General features: G+C 41.0%; 1 protein-coding gene across 2 annotated transcripts in view; it reads right to left on the reverse strand.

The window, feature by feature from the left end:
* The window catches only part of E2F5 (E2F transcription factor 5), a 29,290-nt gene extending 8,733 nt beyond the window's left edge, over positions 1 to 20,557 (reverse strand). The window contains exons 1-2 of one of the 2 annotated variants that reach the window (XM_082601849.1): positions 20,081 to 20,557; positions 224 to 333 (exon numbers count right to left, since the gene is read on the reverse strand). In XM_082601849.1, coding sequence (XP_082457975.1) covers positions 224 to 333; positions 20,081 to 20,305 — 335 coding nt within the window. In that variant the 5' untranslated portion in view covers positions 20,306 to 20,557. The remainder of the gene's footprint in view (positions 1 to 223; positions 334 to 20,080) is intronic. The other variant, XM_082601850.1, reaches the window with a different exon arrangement.
* Between the last annotated feature and the right edge of the window lie 1,279 nt (positions 20,558 to 21,836).

The following is a 21,836-nucleotide window of genomic DNA, read 5'->3' on the forward strand; positions in this document are numbered from 1 at the left end:
AGAGTGTAAATTAAACAGTGGAGTGAGCAAGCGGACATCCCAACATAGAAGTGACACATACAGAAGTCCAAAGAGGTGTGTCCAGGGACACAGGTGGGGCTGGTGTGACTAGAGTAGATGGCTGAAATAGAGGCCTTCAGAGAGGCAAATGGTAGAAAGGTCAGATCTTACAGAGCACTGAGAAGAAAAAGGTTTTAGAACAGAGTACTGGTTTGTAACTTACTTCCATTGTATACTATTTTTTGACTTTTTTTCAATTAGGTCAATTCCCTCCAAGACATTGGTGATATCATAAATTCTTCTCTTTTGCCTCACTGCCAAAGTATCTGCAGCCTGTTTAAAAAAAGAAAAAAAAAAAAGGAAAGAACAATGAAATAAATTACATTTCGTATTTTAAGGCCAAAAAGGCTTTGGTTATTAAGGTCACAGCATGAGAGCCCAATCCTAAATCTGACCCAGTCAGCTGCTTGGGTATGTGCAAATCAACCCTCAAACACTGAAAATACCAAAGAAATTATTCCATTTAAAAGCCAGCAGATGTTGGAATGGAAAAAAAAAAAAAATTGAAGAGGTCGTGACACGAAGCCCACAAAAATTAAAGAACATAATAAGAATACTTCATATCACCTTATGGGCTAATCCTGAAAAGGCACTGCTAATTGTCACTTCCTATCTTACTTCTCCGTTCATAAATAGTCTTGTCTAAAATCAGCCTTAATTACTTTTTAAAACTTTGAAAAATTATATGTCAGCAGCTTTTAAATAATGAAGTCAAGATACTTGGGGGAAAATTCTGAATTATACACACATTGTAATACCTTGAAATACACAATCTGCATTTTGTAAACTCACAGTGAAAAGAGAGGAATGATCATGCCATCCCAACACAAAGCATAAAATCTACAAGAAATCAAAATCTACACCACAGGTTGTGGTACAAGCAAACACAAAAGCTTGGCAGTTTCACTCACATTAGGTAAGACCAATGAAAATAATTAATGCTATCATGTCATGAATGAATTGAGGAATGCTGGGCAGTTCTTCTAACTAGTTCTCACTCACATGTCTGACATTTGTTCCCCAATAGTACAAACAGAACCTCTAAGACGAGGTTACCTTACAGCTCTTTTTTTCAGAGTGGATTAGACAACAGACTATCTTGAATGTGGAGTCACATTTTAAGATTCATGGTAGTCATGAAAAAACACATTTATGTCCTTACTGACAATATTCAGTACATATGTACAAGATTTCGTTTCATATAGTTAGTTACCAACTACCCCAGGGCATCACTACCTTCTTGATTCTGTAAAAAGGTACCTCCTACAAAAACCCAGGACAGCATTTTGTTTCCTTCCACAGGGAGCATGTGCAACCAACAGCAACTGCTTGCTTCACAGACGTGTGGAACCTATAAGTGAAATGTCGGTTCTATCAATCTAGTCGTTGTGTTACCAAAAATACCAGGTTACTGTTGTCCAATCACGCAGGCCTTCGGGAAGGGGATTCATGCCTCAAACGGTGGACCAGGAGGGTAAGTAGGAAGTGGTAGAGAGAAGAAAAACCAGAGCGTGAGGCTGTTTGAACCCCCAACTCTGACTAGAGTTTGGCTCCATCTCTTCTAGAAAACGAGAAAATGAAAAAGAGGACTAGGCATTGTTTCATTGATATCCTCTTCCTTGTACTTAGCAATTTCCTCTCTGTTTCACCTACCATCGCAGAGTTTCTGTCCTTGAGTGTAAGGCTGTCTTTCTGAAGAGCAATCATCTACTGAAAAGCTAACTGTAAAATCTTAAGTTGTGAATTCATGTCTCACTTCCTTCTTGAGAAGTAGCCCACAGCACTCCAAGCCAGCTCTGTGTTATCCGTAGCTATGGACTCACACACAAAAGCCGTCACAACCACAGCAACAGCTCACCAGGTAGGGTATTAACATGTTTGTATGAACCAGATCACACAGCTATTCTAGGTCACTGGGCAAAGAGCCATGAGATCTCACTTTTAGCTCAAAATTTGTAAAAAAGTATCTCATTTATAATTTATTACTGCTTAACAATTATAAAATTAAATACTTGATTTCCAAAACTAAGCATTATTTCTTAAATATCTTGCTATTTAAATATATAAACATATACGTGACCAACATTAAAAAGGATCTCCAGGAAGCTTTTATTTTAGCAGCCGTATCATCCTTCTGAAGTCAGGTTCTGGAGCTAGGCACACCACGATCCAACCCCAGCCCTGCCACTTCCTGTCTTCAGTTGGCCTCAAACTCATTAAACCTCACTTCCTTTTTGGAAAATGGGATAACAACACATGCTGAATTGTGGGGATTAAACTGGATAATCTCAGCACAGTGTCTGCTGCATAATTTAAATATTGGTAAGTAACTGCCTCATATCAAATACAGGTTGAAACAAGAGATCATGAGTAAGTCAGACTTTGCATGTATACGAACCTATCATATTTTATGTAGTGTTTTTAAAAGTTGCGTGTGAATTCTTAAAGTTTTATTAAGTAATCCAAGACCTTTGTACTTAATAAAATCATACAATGAATCACCACCACCTTCATTCATTCATTCAGCACCCACGGGGTGCCAGGCTCGTCTGGGTCTTAAGGATATAGTGGTGACAGAATGAAGTCCCTGACCTCAAAAGAGGGAGGGGAGTTAATAATGTACAAATAATTGTTAGGAGGAATGCATGTAGGAAGGTGCTATATTTAACAGGATTTTCAGAGAAGAGCTCCCTGATAAGGCGACATTTGAACTGAATGAAGTGACCCCTGGGAACACCTGGCAGTAAGTGCAAAGGCTCTGAAGTGGGAGATGCTTAGGTCCTTCAAGGAAAGGCGGGCAGGCCAGTGTGGCCAGAATAGTGATTGAGAGGGAGAATGGGAAGGGGGTGTGTAATGAGAGAAGGAAGAAAGGGGAAGGGGAAGAGAGACACACAGAGACAGGGAGACGAAGATGATAACGTGGAAGAGGTAGCAAGGGGCCAGATCACTGGGGTCTTGCAGGCCACTGTAAGGACTTCAGCTTTTACCCCCAGTGAAACAGAAAGTCACTGGAAGGCTTTGAGCACACAATGATTTGGCTCCACATTTTCAAAGGTTCTCTTGGGCTGCTCTGGGTGAAAGAAAAGAAGCCAATGAGAAAGCAATGGCAATAATCCATTCAAGAGATGGCCATGGCTTGGGTGAGGGGGTAGCTGTGGAGATTGTGAGAAATGGTGAGATTCAGGATCTATATTTTTTAGAGCTTTCTAAATTTTTTTTATTTTTTTACAGCTTTATTGGATTATAATTGCTTTACTACATTGTGTTAGTTTCTGCTGTACAACAAAGTGAATCAGCTATATGTATACACATACCCCCCCACTCTTGAGCCTCTCTCCCACCCTCCCCCCCACATCCCACCCCTCTAGGTCGTCTCAAAGCACCGAGCTAATCTCTCTGTGCTATACAGCAGCTTCCCACTAGCTATCTGTTTTACACGTGATAGTGTAAATATGTCAATGCTACTCCCTCAATTCGTCCCAGCCTCCCCTTCCCCCACTGTGTCCACAAGTCGGTTCTCTACGTCAGTGTCTCTATTCCTGCCCTGCCACTAGGTTCATCAGTACCATTTTTCTAGATTCCATATATATGCGTTAATATACGGTATTTAGGATCTATTTTGAAGGTACAGCAAGCAGGTGATCCTGAGAAAGGAATCAAGAGTAACTCTTCAGTTTTTGACATGAGCAACTGGAGATGAGGAAGGTTGCAGGAGGAATAGGTTTGGGGCACTGAAAATCAGGAACTCGGCTTTGGACATGTTGACTTCCAGGGGGGTAGAAATCAAGAAGGCCACTGGACATTGGGAGTGTGTGGGTTAGGGGAGAAGACCAAGCTAGAGATACAGATTCAGAAGCCATCAGTAAAGAAGACATTTTAGGACACTGGATGGAACCTACTGGATTCACCTAGGAGGTGAGCATAGAAGGAGAAGATGTCTAAGGGCCAACCCTGGGGTTTGCCAGTATTTAAGATCTGAGAAATGAGGGGCAACCTGCCACTGAAGTAAGAGAAGTAGGAAGAGTGGGGTCTTGGAAGCCAAGGGAAGACTGTAAGAAAGAGTGACCATGTTAAGTATCGCTGGCAGGGAGACCTGACTCACTGAGACCTGATCCATGGATTAGACTTTGGAAAGATCACGAGTGACCTTGGTCGGCGCCGTCTTGACAGAGTGGTGGAGCAGAAAGCCTTCATGGAGAGATTCCAGGACAAGAGTGGAAGGGAAGCTGGAGTGGACAGCTCTTCTGAAGATTTCTGCTGCAAAGAGGAACAGAAATGCGGCAGTAGCTATAGGGAATTGTGGGGTTTCCCCAGGAAGTTTTTTTTCCCCTTCATTTCTCTTTTCTTTTAAAGATGGAGCGATTTCAACATGCAAGTATGCTGACAGGAATGAGCCAGTAAAGGGGGAAGAGGGATAATTCATGATGCAGAAGAGAGAAGGGGCAACCACTAAAGAAATAGCAGTAAGTAGGCAAGGGGGGATGTGAATCAGACTAGCTGAGGATCAGCCTTACATAATAAGAGGGCATATTAATAATTGAAGCTCAGAGTGCCCAAGTGCAGCTGTGGGTACGATAGTAGATAAGGTAAGGGGAGAGGTTAGACACTTCCTTCTCGTTGCTTTTTTTTTCTCATCAGTGGAGGTGGGAGTGGAGGAGTGAAGGGGGGGGGTTTAGTGGTTGAGAGAGGAGACGTGTGAAATCCTCATCTAGGAAAGGCAGAGAATAAGTCGTGTAGAAGGAGTGCTGGACCCCACTATGGTCCTGTTCAAGTTAGTGGTCCTGAATTTAAAGTGAGAGCCATCAGAATCACTGTGCATTTTCCTGCGGCCCTGCAGAAAGGCTGGGGTGTTGTCAAGGGCAGGCAGAGGACAAAATGGGTGCATCCTCATCCCATGCTGGCACTGTGGCTGTTGAATGCACATAAGTATGCATCAAATTTACTTTAAAAGTTTACATTTATTATTCTAGGACCTGACCTATAGAGCCATAGGGAAGCATCTATTAGATGCTCATTTTTTCAGGAAAAAACAAACATAACCCTCTGAAAGACACAGATCTCCCCTCCAAATATTAAACTCTTTTCTAAAAATATGTCACCAGTGGTGAACAAACTGATATCCACAGGTGGAACAAAATTAAAACTTGTGATGCTTTTAAGAGGTGGACAAGTCAAATAAAACCTAAGAGCTGAGAGGGATCATATATAAGTGCTAAAAAGGGCTTTAAGAATTTTCTGGCCCCACCCCTTCACTTGAACAAATGAGTCCACTAAGACCAGTGTTAATTCAGGGAGGGAGAGAGATTATGTGGTAGCTTTATTTGGGTTAGGATTAGGATTATGTGGTAGCTTTATTGGGGCGGCTCATTTGCTCAAGGATGTTCTTCCGATGCAGCCTGATGCTTCATTCAAAAGGGCTGACATAAACACAGTAACTCTGGAAACATCCTGTCTTTCAGGTTCTCCATCTGTAAAGCAGTTACTTTACTCTCTTCCAGGACAACAACTGTTGACACACGTGCACTCAATGTCTTAGCTACTGTGCTACAGAGACTAACATTACAGTGAGGAGGGCCACACCCAAAAACCAAAACTGTGCAATACAAACACTACAAGGGACTTTCCTGGTGGCCCAGTGGTTAACACTCTGTGCTTCCACTGCAGGGGGCACAGGTTTGATCCCTGGTCGGGGAACTAAGATCCCGCATGCTGCACGGCACGGTCAAAAAAAAAAAAAAAAAAAAAAAAACCACTACAAAACATCATACACATGCATACAGACATGCCCAAGTGATGGGAGCCTGAATATAAGGTGGAAGGACCCCAGGTAATACACCAAGATTGCCTATGAAATATTTTAATGAGAATTAAAAAAAAAAACTGTGCTCGATGGTATGTTGCTTTATCTCATGGTAAGATTATTAGCTAATTTCAAACACTGTTAAAGAGAATTGAGATGTAGAATGTTTGATTTCAACCCACAGTTAAGAAGAACCATTTATAAGCCAGTAATTGGATAATTGTGTAATAGGATCTTTCACTGATGTTATCTAACTTAATGCTCAGAACTGCTTTGTAAAGTAGGTATCATTCTCCCTGTTTTATAGGAAACAGACTCAGAAGGCTAATGGATAATCAGGTGGAACCTGGCGTTAATTATATATTCATGAAATAAATTTGTTGCAAAACACTTTCAAAGGGGCTTCTATTATTTTAAAAGACTGGTGGACCGTCATAAGTTCCCAAGCTATACAAATGCACTGAGTAGCAATTTGAGTACCACTAGTCTGCAGGTGGTTCCATCTAGAGTGTATAAAATGGTCTGGAAAGGCAGAGATCTTCATTTCCACTTATTTATTTATTCAAAAATAATAACCAGGGCTTCCCTGGTGGCGCAGTGGTTGAGAGTCCGCCTGCCAATGCAGGGGACACGGGTTCGTGCCCCGGTCCGGGAAGATCCCACATGCCGCGGAGCGGCTGGGCCCGTGAGCCATGGCCACTGAGCCTGCGCGTCCGGAGCCTGTGCTCCGCAACGGGAGAGGCCACAACAGTGAGAGGCCCGCGTACCGCAAAAATAATAATAATAATAATAATAATAATAACCAGTAACAAAAAAACTGTAAGCATATCTAAGTCTTCGGGACCATGGCTAACACCTGGAAGAATTAGGATGAAAGAATGAAACAGTCCTGTAAAGTAGAGACAAAGTGTTACAAGAGACTGAAAAAAGAGAGATTACTGGAGGTGGGGGCAAGAAAGGAAAGAGTTCCTGGAGGCTGCTGCGTGCTTTCAATGCATCTGTAGAGGATGTTACATCAGGAAGGAAATTAAATACCCAAAAAGTAAATAACTTACCTTAAGGCTACAAAGGGCTTCCTCCAGAAGCAGCGCTAAGCACACAAGTGTTTTAATGAGTAAACCTCCCCCGAAGAAATCTCTCCTAAAAAAATCTGCAGTGCTTTCACTACCTCAAACTAACTACTACTCTATATGATATTTTTAAGTGCATAAGCTTTATATTTGCTCTAATTCTTAGTTTTTTTAAATAAACTCTGCATAAACTTTTGAAAAGAAACTTCATTTGTACTGCCTGACTCAAGTCACCAAAGATTTCTCCAAAGAAAAAAGAAGATACTTGATAAAATATCTATTGAAGTAGGAAAAGCCTGCTGAAACTCAGCTCTAGAGATTGCTTGCCTAAGTCCCCAACTGCGTGCTTTGTAATTCTCATATGTGTTGTTTCTAAAACAGGAGCAAAATTAAGCATGCATCTGCTATTCTACCACTGGGACTTGTATCTGCACATTTTCTGTCATCCTGATGGTTAGAAGTTAGGAACCAAAGAAGTGACATAGAAGTTAGGAACACGGGCTAGCCTGTAAGATAACAGTCAAGATATTGTTGTTGTGAAGATTAAATGAGCATATTTGAAACACTTAGGAGAGTGCCTCATACATCACGAGTATTACATTCGTGTTAGCCATTATCACTACTATAGATCCAATTTCTCACCTATAGTAAGAAAACATTGTTCTTTGAAACGTGTATCATGGAACGTAACAGACCACATTTACTTACTTATCTGGTGTAACTCACTAACTGTAACACTTCAGAACACAGTCAAGCACAATGAAGTAGGAAAAAGGGCTTCTGCAGAAGCAAAAATAGATATAAAAGGTATGTTTTATTACTCAAATAGTTCACGCCATTTGGATCCTATTTATTCCTTCTTTTCTATGATTCCTAACAGTGGGGCTATTTAATTTCAACGTCCACAAGAAAACTGGAAGTACCATCTGGGACACTGGCGAGGTACCTAAGCAGCAATCAAGGGATGTGGCAGAAATTACAGAAAGGATAAAAAACTCACTAAGCAGACAAAGCTGAGGTCACTGGACATGGCAGTAATCCAACATACTTAGAAAAGCTTTGAGGTTATCACCTCCAAAGGATACAAAAAATAATATTCATCATGACTATCCCAAGTTACCAAAAGAATAAAATCAAGCACAAAGACATGTGTAATGCATTTTGGAAAATTTTCAAACCAAAATGGTTAAATGTTCTTTTATAAGAAATAATGTTATTAATAGACATAAACCCTTAGGTAATCAGAAAACTCAGCTATGGACAAAATCTCATTATCTAAAGGATAAACAACAGTTTCAGAATACCTGGACTTGTCACTATCAAGAAGAATATACTAGTCAGATGTGGATTTTAAAATAAATCCAAAAATCTCAAAGGGATTACGGTGAATGTGACCAATGACTGAGTTAAACTCAATTTTCATGTCAACCTTCTTCATAACTGTGACCAGCGGCCTATTCTGAAAACTGATTAAACCCCCCCAAATAACTGGGGCATCTGTCTCAAACACACATACACATACCCACACAGACACGTATATGTATATACATCAAAATGTCAAAAATTTCCTTCACCAAGAACTTCTAAATGTCAAATCTATAGAAGAAATAAAAATGAAAAGGTAAAGATTTGACTATCTCAATAATTAAAACTCACATAAAAGAAAGCATGAAGACCACAAATTAAAACATGGACAAAAGATAAATTTCACACCAAAAATTTGTTAACATTCTTGAAAAAGTTTTCAAACTTTTAATGAGTTAGCAAAAGAATAAGAAATGCAAATTGAAACAATGAAAATATACGTCTACACAGAAAATTGTACCTGAATATTCATAAAAGCCCAAAATTGGGAGCAGCAGGTGAATGGATAAGCAAAGTGTACTATATCCACAAAACGAAATACCAATCAGGGACAGAAAGGAATGAACTATTGGTACAGGTAACAATGGGCGTGAATCTCCAAAACATCATGCTGAGTGAAAGAAGCTAAACCCAGAGCACATACTCTATGAGTGTGTTACCATGAAACTTTAGCAAAGGTCGTTTTAACCCATGGAAAAGAAAACAGAGCATTGCTTGTTTGGCGGGGTGGGGAGGTTGGAGTTTGGCTGGGAGAAGGCAAAAGGGAGCTGTTTTGGGTGATGGAAATGTTACACATCTGGTTGTGGTGGTGGTTACAGGTACAAGCATTTGTCAAAACTCACCGAACTGTACACTTAAAATGGGAGCATTTAATGCGTGGAAATTATACCTTTACAAAGTTGACTTAAAAAACAGAGATACTATTATTCATCACCTTTCAAATTTGTAGAATATGAAAACATCAGAATACCCAATATTGATTCATTCTATCTATCCATCACTTATCTAACAAACACCTGGAAACAGCGCTATGTGCTGGGTACTGTTTAAGTGTTTTAAAAGTAAAAACTCACTTTAGCCATTCCCATAATGATAATCACATGAGATAGATACTATTACTGTCACCATTTTTGCAAAAGAGGAAAGCGAAGCTCAGTAACTTGCCCAAGGCCACCGAAATGGTAGGGTAAAGTCAGGATGTGAACCCAGGGTGTATACTTTTAGCCATTGCAAAATGCTATTTCTGATGTGGTGAGGTAGCTGGTCATGATTATATGCTGCTAGTGGAGTATAAGTACCATCTTTTTGTCAAGCAATTTGACAACATCCATCAAAGATTTTACATTTTTATTACCGTTTGATCTAGTAATTCTTTAGTAGAGATGATCAGAAGCAGAAATAATTCAAAAATGTCTAAATGCCAAAAATGTTTCCTGGACCTCTGTTGCTAAATCCAGTGGACACTACAAAGTCTTGTATCCTCTGCAGCACTGGACTCTGGTTCTCTCCTTCCTAAAGTACTGTTCCCTGGCCTTGCTGTCACCAAAACCCATAGGTTTTTCCTCCTCAGTCTCGGGCTGTTTCTTCTCAAGTCTCCTTTTTCTCTGTTGTTCCTGAACTATGAGTGTTTGCCCAACTTCCATTCTTAGTCCTCTTTCCACTCTAAACCTTCTCCCTTACATACCTCATAAACCAATCATTTCCAGACCAAACTGGTAGCCTTGGTCTTCTTCTTGGGCTCCAGATTCATAATTCCCACAGGTTGCCAAATATCTACTCAAGGATGGCCTATAGGCATCTCATGCATGCCCAGAACTGAACTTCCCTTTCCTCCAAATTCCTTTCCTCTTTTCATAATTTCTAAGTGAAAACCACCACCATCCACTCAGCTGACCACGCCATGGCCTGGCAGTCATCCATGATTCCTTTTCCTATAGACTCAGCATCCAAGTTCTGTCACTTCTACAATGAAACATCTTATCTCCCCACTTCTTTATATTTCCACTGCTCTACCTTAGTTCAAGCCTGTAATCCTGCCTAAATTACAACCATATTCTCTAAATTCAACAGTCATCTAATTTATAGCTTTGCAAATGTACCATTTCTTTCTCTGGCCTTGTGGCTCTGGCACTTGCTGTCTTGCTGGGAATGCCTTTTCACCTAATTCAAATATGATCACATCCACTCTATTTGTTGAAAGCTTACAACAGACTGGCTGGATCAGTACTGGTAACACACAAGACACAGTCCCTCACCTCACAGAGCACTTGGTCTAGAAGGGAACACAGGCAAATAAATAAATGAAGAAACAATCCCATCTTGTGATAAGGGGTATTAAGGAAAAGAACAGGTAACGGAGAAACAGAATCAATGGGAATCAACTTCAGCCACTTTAGATTAAGAGGAAGAGTCAGGAGATGCATCTGCATCAGTTTCCTACGGCTGCTGTCAAAATTACCACAAATGTAGTGACTTAAAACAACACAAATTTATTATGTTATAGTTCGGTAAATCAGAAGTCCAAAACGAGTCTCACTGAGTTTGGATCAAGGTAAGGCTGTGTTCCTTCTGGATGCCCCAGCTTCTAGAGTCTGCAGCATTCCTTGGCTAGTGTTTCCGTTCCTCCAGCAATGATCGGGCCAAGTCCCTCCATACTGCCATCTCTCTGGCTCCCTCTCTTCTGCTTCCCTCTTCCACTTTTAAAGACCCTTATAATTACCAATGGGCTCAGATTCATAATTCAGAAAAACCTCCCCGGGCTTCCCTGGTGGCGCAGTGGTTGAGAGTCCGCCTGTCGATGCAGGGGACACGGGTTCGTGCCCCGGTCCGGGAAGATCCCACATGCCGCGGAGCGGCTGGGCCCGTGAGCCACGGCCGCTGAGCCTGCGCGTCCGGAGCCTGTGCTCCGCAACGGGAGAGACCACAGCGGTGAGAGGCCCGCGTACCGCAAAAAAAAAAAGAAAAACCTCCCCATCTTAACGTCAGCTGATTAGCAACTTTAACCTTAATTCCCCTTAACTGAACAGATTCATAGGTCCCAGGAATTAGGACATGGGTATCTTTCAGGAGTCATATTCTACCTACGAAGCATCTAAGACAAGGAAACATTTAAACTGAGACCAGAGGGTTTAGAGAAATGGCCAGTCAAGTAAGGGAGAGTGTGTGAGTGTGTGTGTGTGTGTGTGTGTGTGTGTGTGTGTAAATGTGCTCCAGGCAGAAGGAAAGGCCTGTGCAGCAGCCATAAGGTGGAGAGCAGAGGGTGTGTGAAGCATTAGAAGAACTGGAGCCATGGAAGGGGCGAGTGTGCTAGAAGAAGGAAGGACTCCCAGAAGAGACAGGGTGCTGTAGGCACTGGATGTTGTTCTAAGTAGAGGAGCAACACGACCTTAAATTCTTAAATTTTACATATATCAATGTCACCTGACTTTCTGAGTCCCTTAGTCCCAGCTCCACTCTCACTGCTCCCTGGAGCCGTCAATGGCTCCCACATCACCGGTCACCAGGGCTCGGCAGGTGCTTCCATAGCCCCTTACAGTGTGAAAGTGTCCAACTCCCATTTCCCTCACTTTTCCCCACAACCATAAGCTGTAAGCTACTAAAGGAAGGGGCTAGGGCACACATTGGTTAAGTTATATTTATTGAATGAGATAGAACAAAACCTAGAAACAACTAATACAGTACCAACCTAAAAGAATGGTGAATTCTGGATAATATGATACATCTAAGTTGAGGCCCTCACAATTTATGTTTATAATTTAGGAAAATAAAAGTTTGACCTCAGCTATGAAAAGGTGTAACAAATTGGGGAAATACTGAAAATTGAAAATAGTGTCTCTCTTGGGGTGGTGGCATACTGGGTACTTTTTATTCTGGACTATATTAATTTTTTCCAAGTCTTCTACTACTTGTATGCTATTTCAACAGATATATTTTAAGTTTAAAAAGGTAAATCAGGGGGCTTCCCTGGTGGCGCAGTGGTTGAGAGTCCGCCTGCCGATGCAGGGGACACGGGTTCGTGCCCCGGTCCGGGAGGATCCCACATGCCAGCGGAGCAGCTGGGCCCGTGAGCCATGGCCGCTGAGCCTGCGCGTCCGGAGCCTGTGCTCCGCAACGGGAGAGGCCACAGCAGTGAGAGGCCCGCGTACCGCAAAAAAAAAAAAAAGGTAAATCAGAAAAAAATACCCTCCCTTGTACAAACATATTAAGTTTAAGACATAAAGGGAGACTCATGGACTAATAATTGGGGAAAGTTAGTCTTAAATGGCAAAATCTAAAAGAAATGTATTTATAAGAAATATTTACCATGTCAATACTTACCATACTAAAGAAATGGCATAACATAATACACACATCCAGACAAATGTACGTGTGATTCACACTGAGAGGCACTATTTAAACACCAACTTTTATGATTCAACCCTAGATTATGATCTCATTCTTAAAAATATCAGTTTATACCATTGAGTGCACTTGATATTAAGGTAGACAGACGTTCTCTGGAAATTAGTATTTTCACTCCTGATTTCTTTCTCTTCCCCTTTGCCTGATATACCTCAATTTAAAATTTTTGAGTCCTTTTCTTTCTTGGTGCTTTTCTTGTACACAATGGATGCCTGAATTTTTTTCATCTAAACAACTTTATTAAAAAGAAAAAGGAATCGGATACATTTGCATACTGGAGAAACCAGCAGGTTTCAATTATTACTTATTTGATGTTTTTCCGTATATTATGTTTTAATGCTTTTATATTTTCATCCTTTTTTACGGATTTGTTACACTTTCTGTGTTATTTTTTCCCTTTGTAAGATAGCAATTCAAAGTGTACTTCTAGTCTATTAAGTTACCTTTAAAATTTTAATAACATATTTATAAAAAGAAAATGATGCAAAAAATCAGCAAAAGCTCAACTAAAATACTTGGGCACTCTGCTAATGAAATCTCTCAGTTACCTGAGGGTCTCAACTAGACACTCCTTACTCTTAGCCTTGTGAGAATCTTCCTAAAATGTCTACAGTCCTGCCTACACATACTCTCCATTCAAGGAAACAATCTTTCCCAGTGAGGGAGGCCCTCGCATCATTTTGAGCATCATCTCATTCACTGCTCAGTCCCCTAGAACACAAATGATGAAGATTAGCTACAGTTGCATTGATCTTGCTCTTTTTTAAAAATTAAAACCAAAATTTAAAATTTTTCCTATTCTTCTGTAAGTAAAACAGAATTTTACTGTAAAAGTGGATTTTACTTTATTCCATTATAGAAATGACTCTCAAAGCTAATTTCCACTAGAAATTAGGTCCCTTAATTAGTAATGTAAGATTTGAATGCTGCCATTCAAACATGAGCAGAGACTATTCCAGAGCAGTTAAATGGGGAATTTCTTCCATCCCTAGCCTCCAACATTTTCCCAAGAGTAGCTCTCATCAATCTTAGTGAACTCCTAAAGGGTCAACTCTGTTTGACATTAATTCCTTCTACTACCAGAACAGTTCTTTTTGATGCGTGAATAATATGATTGAAAAAGAAGAGGCAGTAGAGCTCATTCCATGGTTCTCAGATGTCAGTAGGTATCAAAACCACCTGGGGTATGTATTTAAAATGCAGATTCCTAGGCTCCTCCCTGGCCCTACAGAAGCTGATTTCCCAGGTCTGACATTAGAATCTTTTTTTTTTTTTTTTTTTTTTTTTAAGATCCAGAAGATGCTGACATATTTGACCATTGGTCTACACATTGAGAAAGCTGGTGGAGTCCCTTTTAGGCCACCACCTTTCTTGAAGTGTGAGGGTGGAGAGACTGTACAGCTTAGCACAAAAATAAAATCTGCCTGGGGCTTCTCGGTTCACAACTACGGCCACCACTTACGGTGGCTCATCCCTTCTTCTTCCTTCCACTTTAATGATAAGATATAAAGGATGTGGAACAAGCCCGAGACACACTGCTGCTAAGTGGCAGAATCAAGACCAAGCACTCACTAGTACTGTCTTAGCTATATGCCCATTTATCCTGTCCAGAACTGGAAAACGAGATGGCTGGGTTGTTTTTTTTTTTTTTACTTTCTTCTTCTCTAGAAAAGTTGTTCTTCACATTATACCAAAACTTCAGAGGTAGGTACACTTTGCTTAGCATAGCATCAATTCTGACATCAGACTATCTGGGCTCTTATCTCCTTTACTGTGGATATTGGCTGTAACCAGATAACCTCATTAAGCCTCAATTTCCTAATCAGCAAAATGGAGATGTAATATCTCCCTTAGAGTTTTGTTACAAGGATTAAATGTGCTAATACAAGTAAAGCATCTGGCATAGTGCCAGTCACTTAGTATTAGCTACTAGTAATCATTTTTATTAGTGTTGTAGAGCTTTAGTCTCCTAAGAATGTTCTTTTCCCATTTGGTCATGCATCTTGTATTTAATAGATGTTTAATAATTAGACCCTGGAATAGATGTATCCAGAGAAGCTTTATATATGCATCTTTAATATATTTTATTTTTTAGAGTAGCTTGAGGCTCACAGCAAAATTGAGTAAAAAAATAGAGGTTTTCCATAAATCTCCTGCCCCCACACATGCACAGCCTCCCCCACTATCAACATCCCTCATCAGAGTGATACATGCATTACAACTGATGAACCTACACTGACACATCATAACCACCCGAAGTCCATAGCTTACATTAGGGTTCACTGTTAGTGTTGTACATTCTGTGGGTTTTAATAAATGTATAATACACGTATCCACCATTATAGTATTGCACAGAGTAGTTTCACTGCCCTAAAGATCCTGTGTTCCATTTGTTCAACTTACTCCCCTAACCCCTGATCTTTTACTGTCTCCATTGTTTTGTGTTTTCCAGAATGTTATATAGTAGGAGTTATATAGGATGTAGCCTTTTCATACTGGCTTCTCTCACTTAGTAATATGCATTTAAGGTTCCTCCGTGTCTTTTCATGGTAATGACTCATTTTTTTCAGCACTGAATACTATTCCATTGTCTGGATGTACCATAGTTTATTCATTCATTCACCTACGGAGGGACATCTTGGTTGCTTCCAAGTTTTGGCAATTATGAATCAACCTGCTATAAACATCCATGTGCAGGTTTTTGTCTGAACATAAGTTTTCAACTCCTTTGGGTAAATAGCAAGTCACTAGTGTGACAGCTGGATCATACAGTAAAAGTATGTTCAGTTTTTTAAGAAACTTCTGCAACATGTTGCATTCCCACCAATAGTGAACGACGGACAGTTCCTGTTGCTCCACATTCTTGCCAACATTTGGTGTTGTTAGTGTTTTGGATTTTTGCCATTCTACTAGGTATGCAGTGGTGCTGCACTATTATTTTACCTATTTTTTTTAATTACAGTAAAATACACATAACATAAAATTGGCATCATAACCGTTTTTTAAGTGTACAATTCAGTAGTTTTAAGTACCTTCACATTGTTGTGCAACCAATCTCCAGAACTCTTCTAATCTTGCAAAACTGAAACTCTGTACACACAGTATTAGTTTGCTAGGCTGCATAATAAAAATACCACAGACTGGGTGGTTCAAACAACAGAAATTTATTCTGTCGCAGTTTTGGAGGCCTGAAGTCCAAGAACAAGGTGTTGGCGACTTTGATTTCCTCTGAAGCCTCTCTCCTTGGCTTGCAGATGGTCTCCCTCATTGTGTCCTCAACATGGGCTCCCCTCTGTGCACAGGCATCCCTAGTGTCTGTGGGTCCGAATTTCCTCTTCTTACAAGGACACCAGTCAGATTGGCTTAGTGCTTACCCTAGTGGCCTCATTTTAACTTAATCATCTCTTTGAAGGCTCTATCTCCAAATACAATCACACTCTGACTACTGGGGGTTAAGACTTCAACATATGGATTTTGAGGGAACACAATTCAGCCCCAAACGCCCAAGAAGCAACAACTTCCCATTCTCTCCTCCCCCAGCAACCACTCCTCTACCTTCTGTCTCTATGAACTTGACTGCTCCAGTTACTTCATAAAGTGGAATCATAGAGCATTTGTCTTTTTGTGACTAGCTTAATGTATTCAAGGTTCATCTATGTATGTATCAGAAATTCCTTCCTTTTTAAGGCTGCATAATCTTCCATTATATGTATATACCACATTTTGCTTATCTACTCATTTGTTGATGGACCCTTGGGTTGTGTCCACATTTTAGCTATTGTGAATAATGCTGCTATGAACATAGGTATACAAATAACTGTTCAAGACCCTGTTTTCAATTCTTTGGAGTATATACTCAGAAGTGAAATTGTCCTGAGAATTTTTAAGCATGCAGTAAAGTTCTGGCTCTCCTACCCATATCTCTCTCCTTAGGATAATCCTTGCTTTATTCTGTGACATCACAAACTAAGACCTTAGATTATTTATTCATTCCACTGTGTGTATTAATAAGCTAATCATAAATGGGTATGAGTCAGGGACCTGTGAGATAAGAAACACCATAAATATTTTATCATTTAATCCAGGTATCGTTCAGGCAATTGATAACTTGAACAATTATAATAAACAAGATAAGGAATCTTGAGCATACTTTAAAAACTTGAAGATGGAATCAAAATGGCAAATCTAGAAACTCAGTTATAAATTAATAGGAATTTTCAAAACAACATATATAGACAGTCATGACTATCCTAACTTACTTAAATTTTTAGTTCTATAAAAATAGAAGCCTAGTTTAATTTGTGAAGCAATATGAATTTGTCATCAATATCCTCATTTGCAATGCAGAAGCTCAATACCTTCTCTTCTACCATGAGTAGAAGTATAAAAATAATCATGCATTTTTCTTTACAAGAAAGATTCCATGCCCTTACACAGATGAAAAATTTAAGAAATTAATTTTTTTTAGGAATACTGAAAGTCAGTATAGCACAGAGAATAAGAAAATATGGTCTAGTTTCAAGTCATAGCTGTGACTTTCTACTGTGTGACATTGGGCAAGTTACTTAACCTATCATTTTCTCCTCTGTGAAATGGGGATGGTAAGTCCAAATTTCAACTATTAGGATGATAAAATTAGTTAATATATGTTAAATGCCTGGCACATACTAAGCTCTCAATAAATGTCAGCTACTAACAGCATAAATTGGCAAACCACATAACTGGAAAGGACCATGACATAACTTGTCATCTCACTAGAATAAAGAGAGAGTAACTACCCACTCCCACCGTTGTAAATGAGGCTATATCATGGCGGTGTAAGAGAAAGACATTGAATAAAAATTTCTCAAACCAGCTCCAAGGTGTTTCCATTCCCTCCTAACTGTTAAATTATACTAGAACAGCTTTATTAGAATTTGTTTTGTTAAGCTATGTCCTCAGTTAGTTAAATTACTAAGAAGAAATGCATCACTAAGACACAGCATTATGTTCTTATTCTTCAGTAGTACATGTCACAAGTTAGAAAAGAAACAGCATCTAAGTGGTTTGGATATTTTACGGATATCTAAGGTATTTGGATGTGATGGTTGCTATTTTTTATATTCATGATATTCACAAAAATGATGTTTCATTAATTGCCTCTTAAAAATTATCAAGTGTATAATGCAAAAGTACCAATAACTTAGGCTGAAATACACCACCCCCAAGTAAGAATATAAGCAAAAAATGTGATTTTATAATTTCAAATTAGAGAAACTTTATAATTGTCAGTGTTAATCCACCTTCAACATGTTAGAAAAAGTCTTTATGATCTTTTACTACGGTGTACAATAAGAAACATCATTGGAAAGATTGCAATATAAGATTTTTACAATATAAGATTTTACACATATATATAAGTAAACATATGTAAATGATATATATCCATATATATGTGAAAAAGAATGATACTCAAACTGTTCTCTACAACTAAAATGTCATTAATATAATGAGACCTAATGTCACTGCAGAAACCTTTGAACTTTTAAGAAAGGATGGATGAAACAATGTTATTATGATATATTAAACTCCATTTCCCACTCATTGCCTCTGTGACTTCTGGACAGCAAAATGTGGCCACAGATGAAGCAGGAAGAAGCCAAAGGACTTAGGGGAAAGCAAGGGCAAAGTTCCACCATATTCCAAGGCAAGTTGCAGAAGCCCTCACAGTCAGCCCTCAGAGTTCAGTTTCATCTGGAAAATCCCAAACTTCCCTGATTCCTTACTGAAGTCACAGGCTACAACTGAACTTCTAGATTTTGAATTAGTAGTCTGCAAGCTATGCTTTGTAACATCCCTGGCTTTCACTGATGACCTCATGACTTCCTGTGAAATTCTTTAAACAGAATCCAATTTAGTTCACAACAATTTAAATACTATATATGCCGTAAAGCACTTTCAGGGAGGGAGGTAGGGAGGAAAGAGCTGGTTGGGGAAAAAAAGAGAACAAGAATTTCCAAGGGTGTGGGAAAATTCTAGGAGTAACATTTTTTGACCTAACACTTCAAAAAGAAGGGAGTAGAAACTACTTCCGGAAATGCAAAATATGTGCATCGTGCCTCATTTGTATAAACTAGAACAATTCAGATAATTCAACAATCACATACTGAACACCCAGGGAAAGGAGATGGCATTCAAAGAAATACCTCACCCCCTGCACTGCACTGAGAGGAGGGCCCCTAGCAGAGGCCATCAAGTTGGCCTTTGTGAGTTCAAGTCAGGGAGAACTAAAAGATGCTCTCCTGCTCAGATGCTGCTTCTGTTACTCTAGGCACAGCCCTGATGATTGCAGTCACACTCTCAAGCTACGAAAGGTGGTCCTGACCCTACCCTAGGTGCTGGGACCAATCCTCTGCAGTGATTACTGACTCGTTAGTAATTTTTGTTTGTTTTTAATGCTTTACTTCTTACTTAAACTGCGTGTGCTGGCTGAATTTTAATTCAAGTGTGATCACAGCGCTGTTCCTCAGCGCTGTGGAATCCTTCCAAGTCCTGCCTTGAACAGTTAAGTCATTTTGTTTAACGGAACAGCTTTTGATGCATGTTGCTGTTTGAAAATTCCAAACTGTAGTAAAAGACGAAGCACACGGTCTCGTGAAACAGGAAAGAGTTTACTGAGCGCTTACATCTTTTGGGGTGAAAATTATAAAACACCCCCTTTTCGTGTGATGGCAAATCTCGCTTTTAGAAATTTATATCAGATACCAAATTAAGTCAAATATCCCTCTTAATCATCAGGATGATGAAAAGAAGTGCACAAGGAAGAGGTTTTTTAAATTACTATTATTGTTTTAACGGGGAGGACTTAAGAGTTCACCTTTTTGTGTGTGTGTCATCCAGAAGAGGTGGCAAAATTGGATTTTGTTTGCTTGCTAGTTTTAAACAACCGAAACACGGTCTCAGCAAGCATCGCCTATTAAAACCATCAATTCCCAACAGTAAAATCAATCCCAAGGGTGCCTCGGGGCAAAGCGCCCGGGTACCCCTTGCGCCTCTGCCACAGGTGGACGCGGAGCAACAAGGACACTCGGTCGCCCTCGGGTCCCTACGCCCAGAGCCTGAAGCCACGCGGGCGCGCCCGAGCTCCTGGGCTCTTTGTCGAGAGCCCGGCGCAGCGCCGGGCCCCATTGGTTAACGCGGTCGGTCCGGGCCATCCTGGTCCCGCGTCCCTCCCCCATCCCGGCGTCCAGGGCCTGGGCGCCAGCCACGTGGCCCCTGCTCGCGGGTTTCCCGGTCCTCGGGATGCGCGTCCACGCCGCGCCGCCCAACCCACGCGACAAGGGGGTGGTCTTCTCTCAGGACCGCGGGCTCAGAAGTCCGCCCCCTACCCGCCTCCCGCACTCACCGCTTTGAGATCCAGGACGCCGTCCTTGGCCTCCTGAAGCAGCGACACGAACTTGGTGGTGAGCAGTCCCAGGCTCTTCTCGTGCCTGCTGCTGCCGCCCCCGCCGCCCCCAAGAGGCGGCGGCGGCGGGGGCTGCGCCTGGGACTGCGGCGGCTGCGGCCGCTGGCCCTGCCCCTGGCCCTGCGGCGCCGGCTGCCCGGAGCCCGCGGGCTCGGCCGCCGCCATCGCGTCCCCGCGCCGCGGTGGTGCGGCCCCCGCGCTCGGCCACCTGCCGGGTCGGCTCCGCGGCGGCCGCTGCCGTCGCCGCCCGCCGAGGGCGGGACGAAGAGTCGCGGGTTCCTGCAAACAACAGGTGCTCTGCGCCCACCCGCCTGGGGGCCGCTCGGCGCGCCGGGCCTCCGCCCCCTCCCCGAGCCTGGGGACGCGAGAAGGAAGCCTACGATCGAGGGGAGGGGGAGTGGAAGCGAGAAGAAGGGGAGGCTAGGGGTGGGGACCCGAGTTTAAATGGCAGGAAGTGACGCCGCGGCCCGCCGTTGCTTGGAAACGCATTTTTCTGTAGGAAGGAGGGGCAAGCGGGGAAGAGGGCAGCGTCGGTGACTGGGTTTCACACTTGACTCCCTGCTGTTGGCGAACCGCCCCCGGGAGCGGCGACCTCCCGCAGCCACGCCGGGAGGAAAAACGGGCTTCAGGGCAGGAAAAAACCCTGCTGGGTGGCCATCAATTTCTGAGCCGCTGGGTCCGTGGAGCCACACGAGATTAGCCTTCGGTCACTTACCTTCATTGGGCGGTTTCGGCTGTGTGCTCTTTTCGAGCTTTAGGATCCTTTGCAAATATTTCAGTGACTCGGACCAAATGCAGGGTTATATTCCATAGATTATCTGTTTGGATTCGAAATACAGGAAAAACAGAATCATGGAGTCATAGGTAGAGATACTGGGGTGTGGAGGGAGAGGTCCTGAATTGCTCAGACTCGCCGCTGGAGTCCAGATCTCCTGCATTTAGAACAGTGTTCTTAATACCTTACTGGAACCGAATTATATTGTGTTATTTAGAATATTAGGCACCCACAGGTTCTTGTGTTCCGTGATACCCCAAACTATTGATGGGAAATGAGATAGCACACAGATCTGGGTAAAAGTTTTTTCTCATTTGATTACAAACTCTCTAGAGTCAGAACTAAATTTTAAATGAGTTGGTGTCACACACAATACTTTGGCTATAGTAGATGCTCAATAAATATTAGGTGAATGAAAATTCCATATGATGGTAATCAAAGTTTCATGCAAGAAATATTTTAAATTTAAAATAGCAATAAACTAGCAAAAAAGCGTCACTGGAATGAAGTGAAATACTCAGCAGCATTAGCTAGTAAAACTGGACACACCATTTATAACAAAATATTTATGCTTCCAATTCATAGGTACAGAACTTCATTAATAACCAGGTAACCTTTATTTTAATCAAAGAACTCTATAAGCAAAACTTGGAATTAAAACTCTTTAAACATGAAAAATTCAATTAATAAAACCACTCAATTTAAGTTATCTCAAAATGGGTTCTGCTATGTGATTTGGCATTAACAAAAATCATTATTTTACAAATTAAATTAATTTGCAAATTAGTTTTAATTTATTATTAATAAATTAATAGAATTAATAAATACAATAGTGTTTCTTAAGGAGGTTTTAGTTTTAATTTGAAGTGGTAACATTCTGCTATAGATGCAGAAACAGGAATTGATAAAAATAAAGTTGTT

Source organism: Mesoplodon mirus, assembly GCF_964341445.2.
Source record: "Mesoplodon mirus genome assembly, chromosome: 16".
In the NCBI taxonomy this organism is placed as follows: domain Eukaryota; kingdom Metazoa; phylum Chordata; class Mammalia; order Artiodactyla; family Ziphiidae; genus Mesoplodon; species Mesoplodon mirus.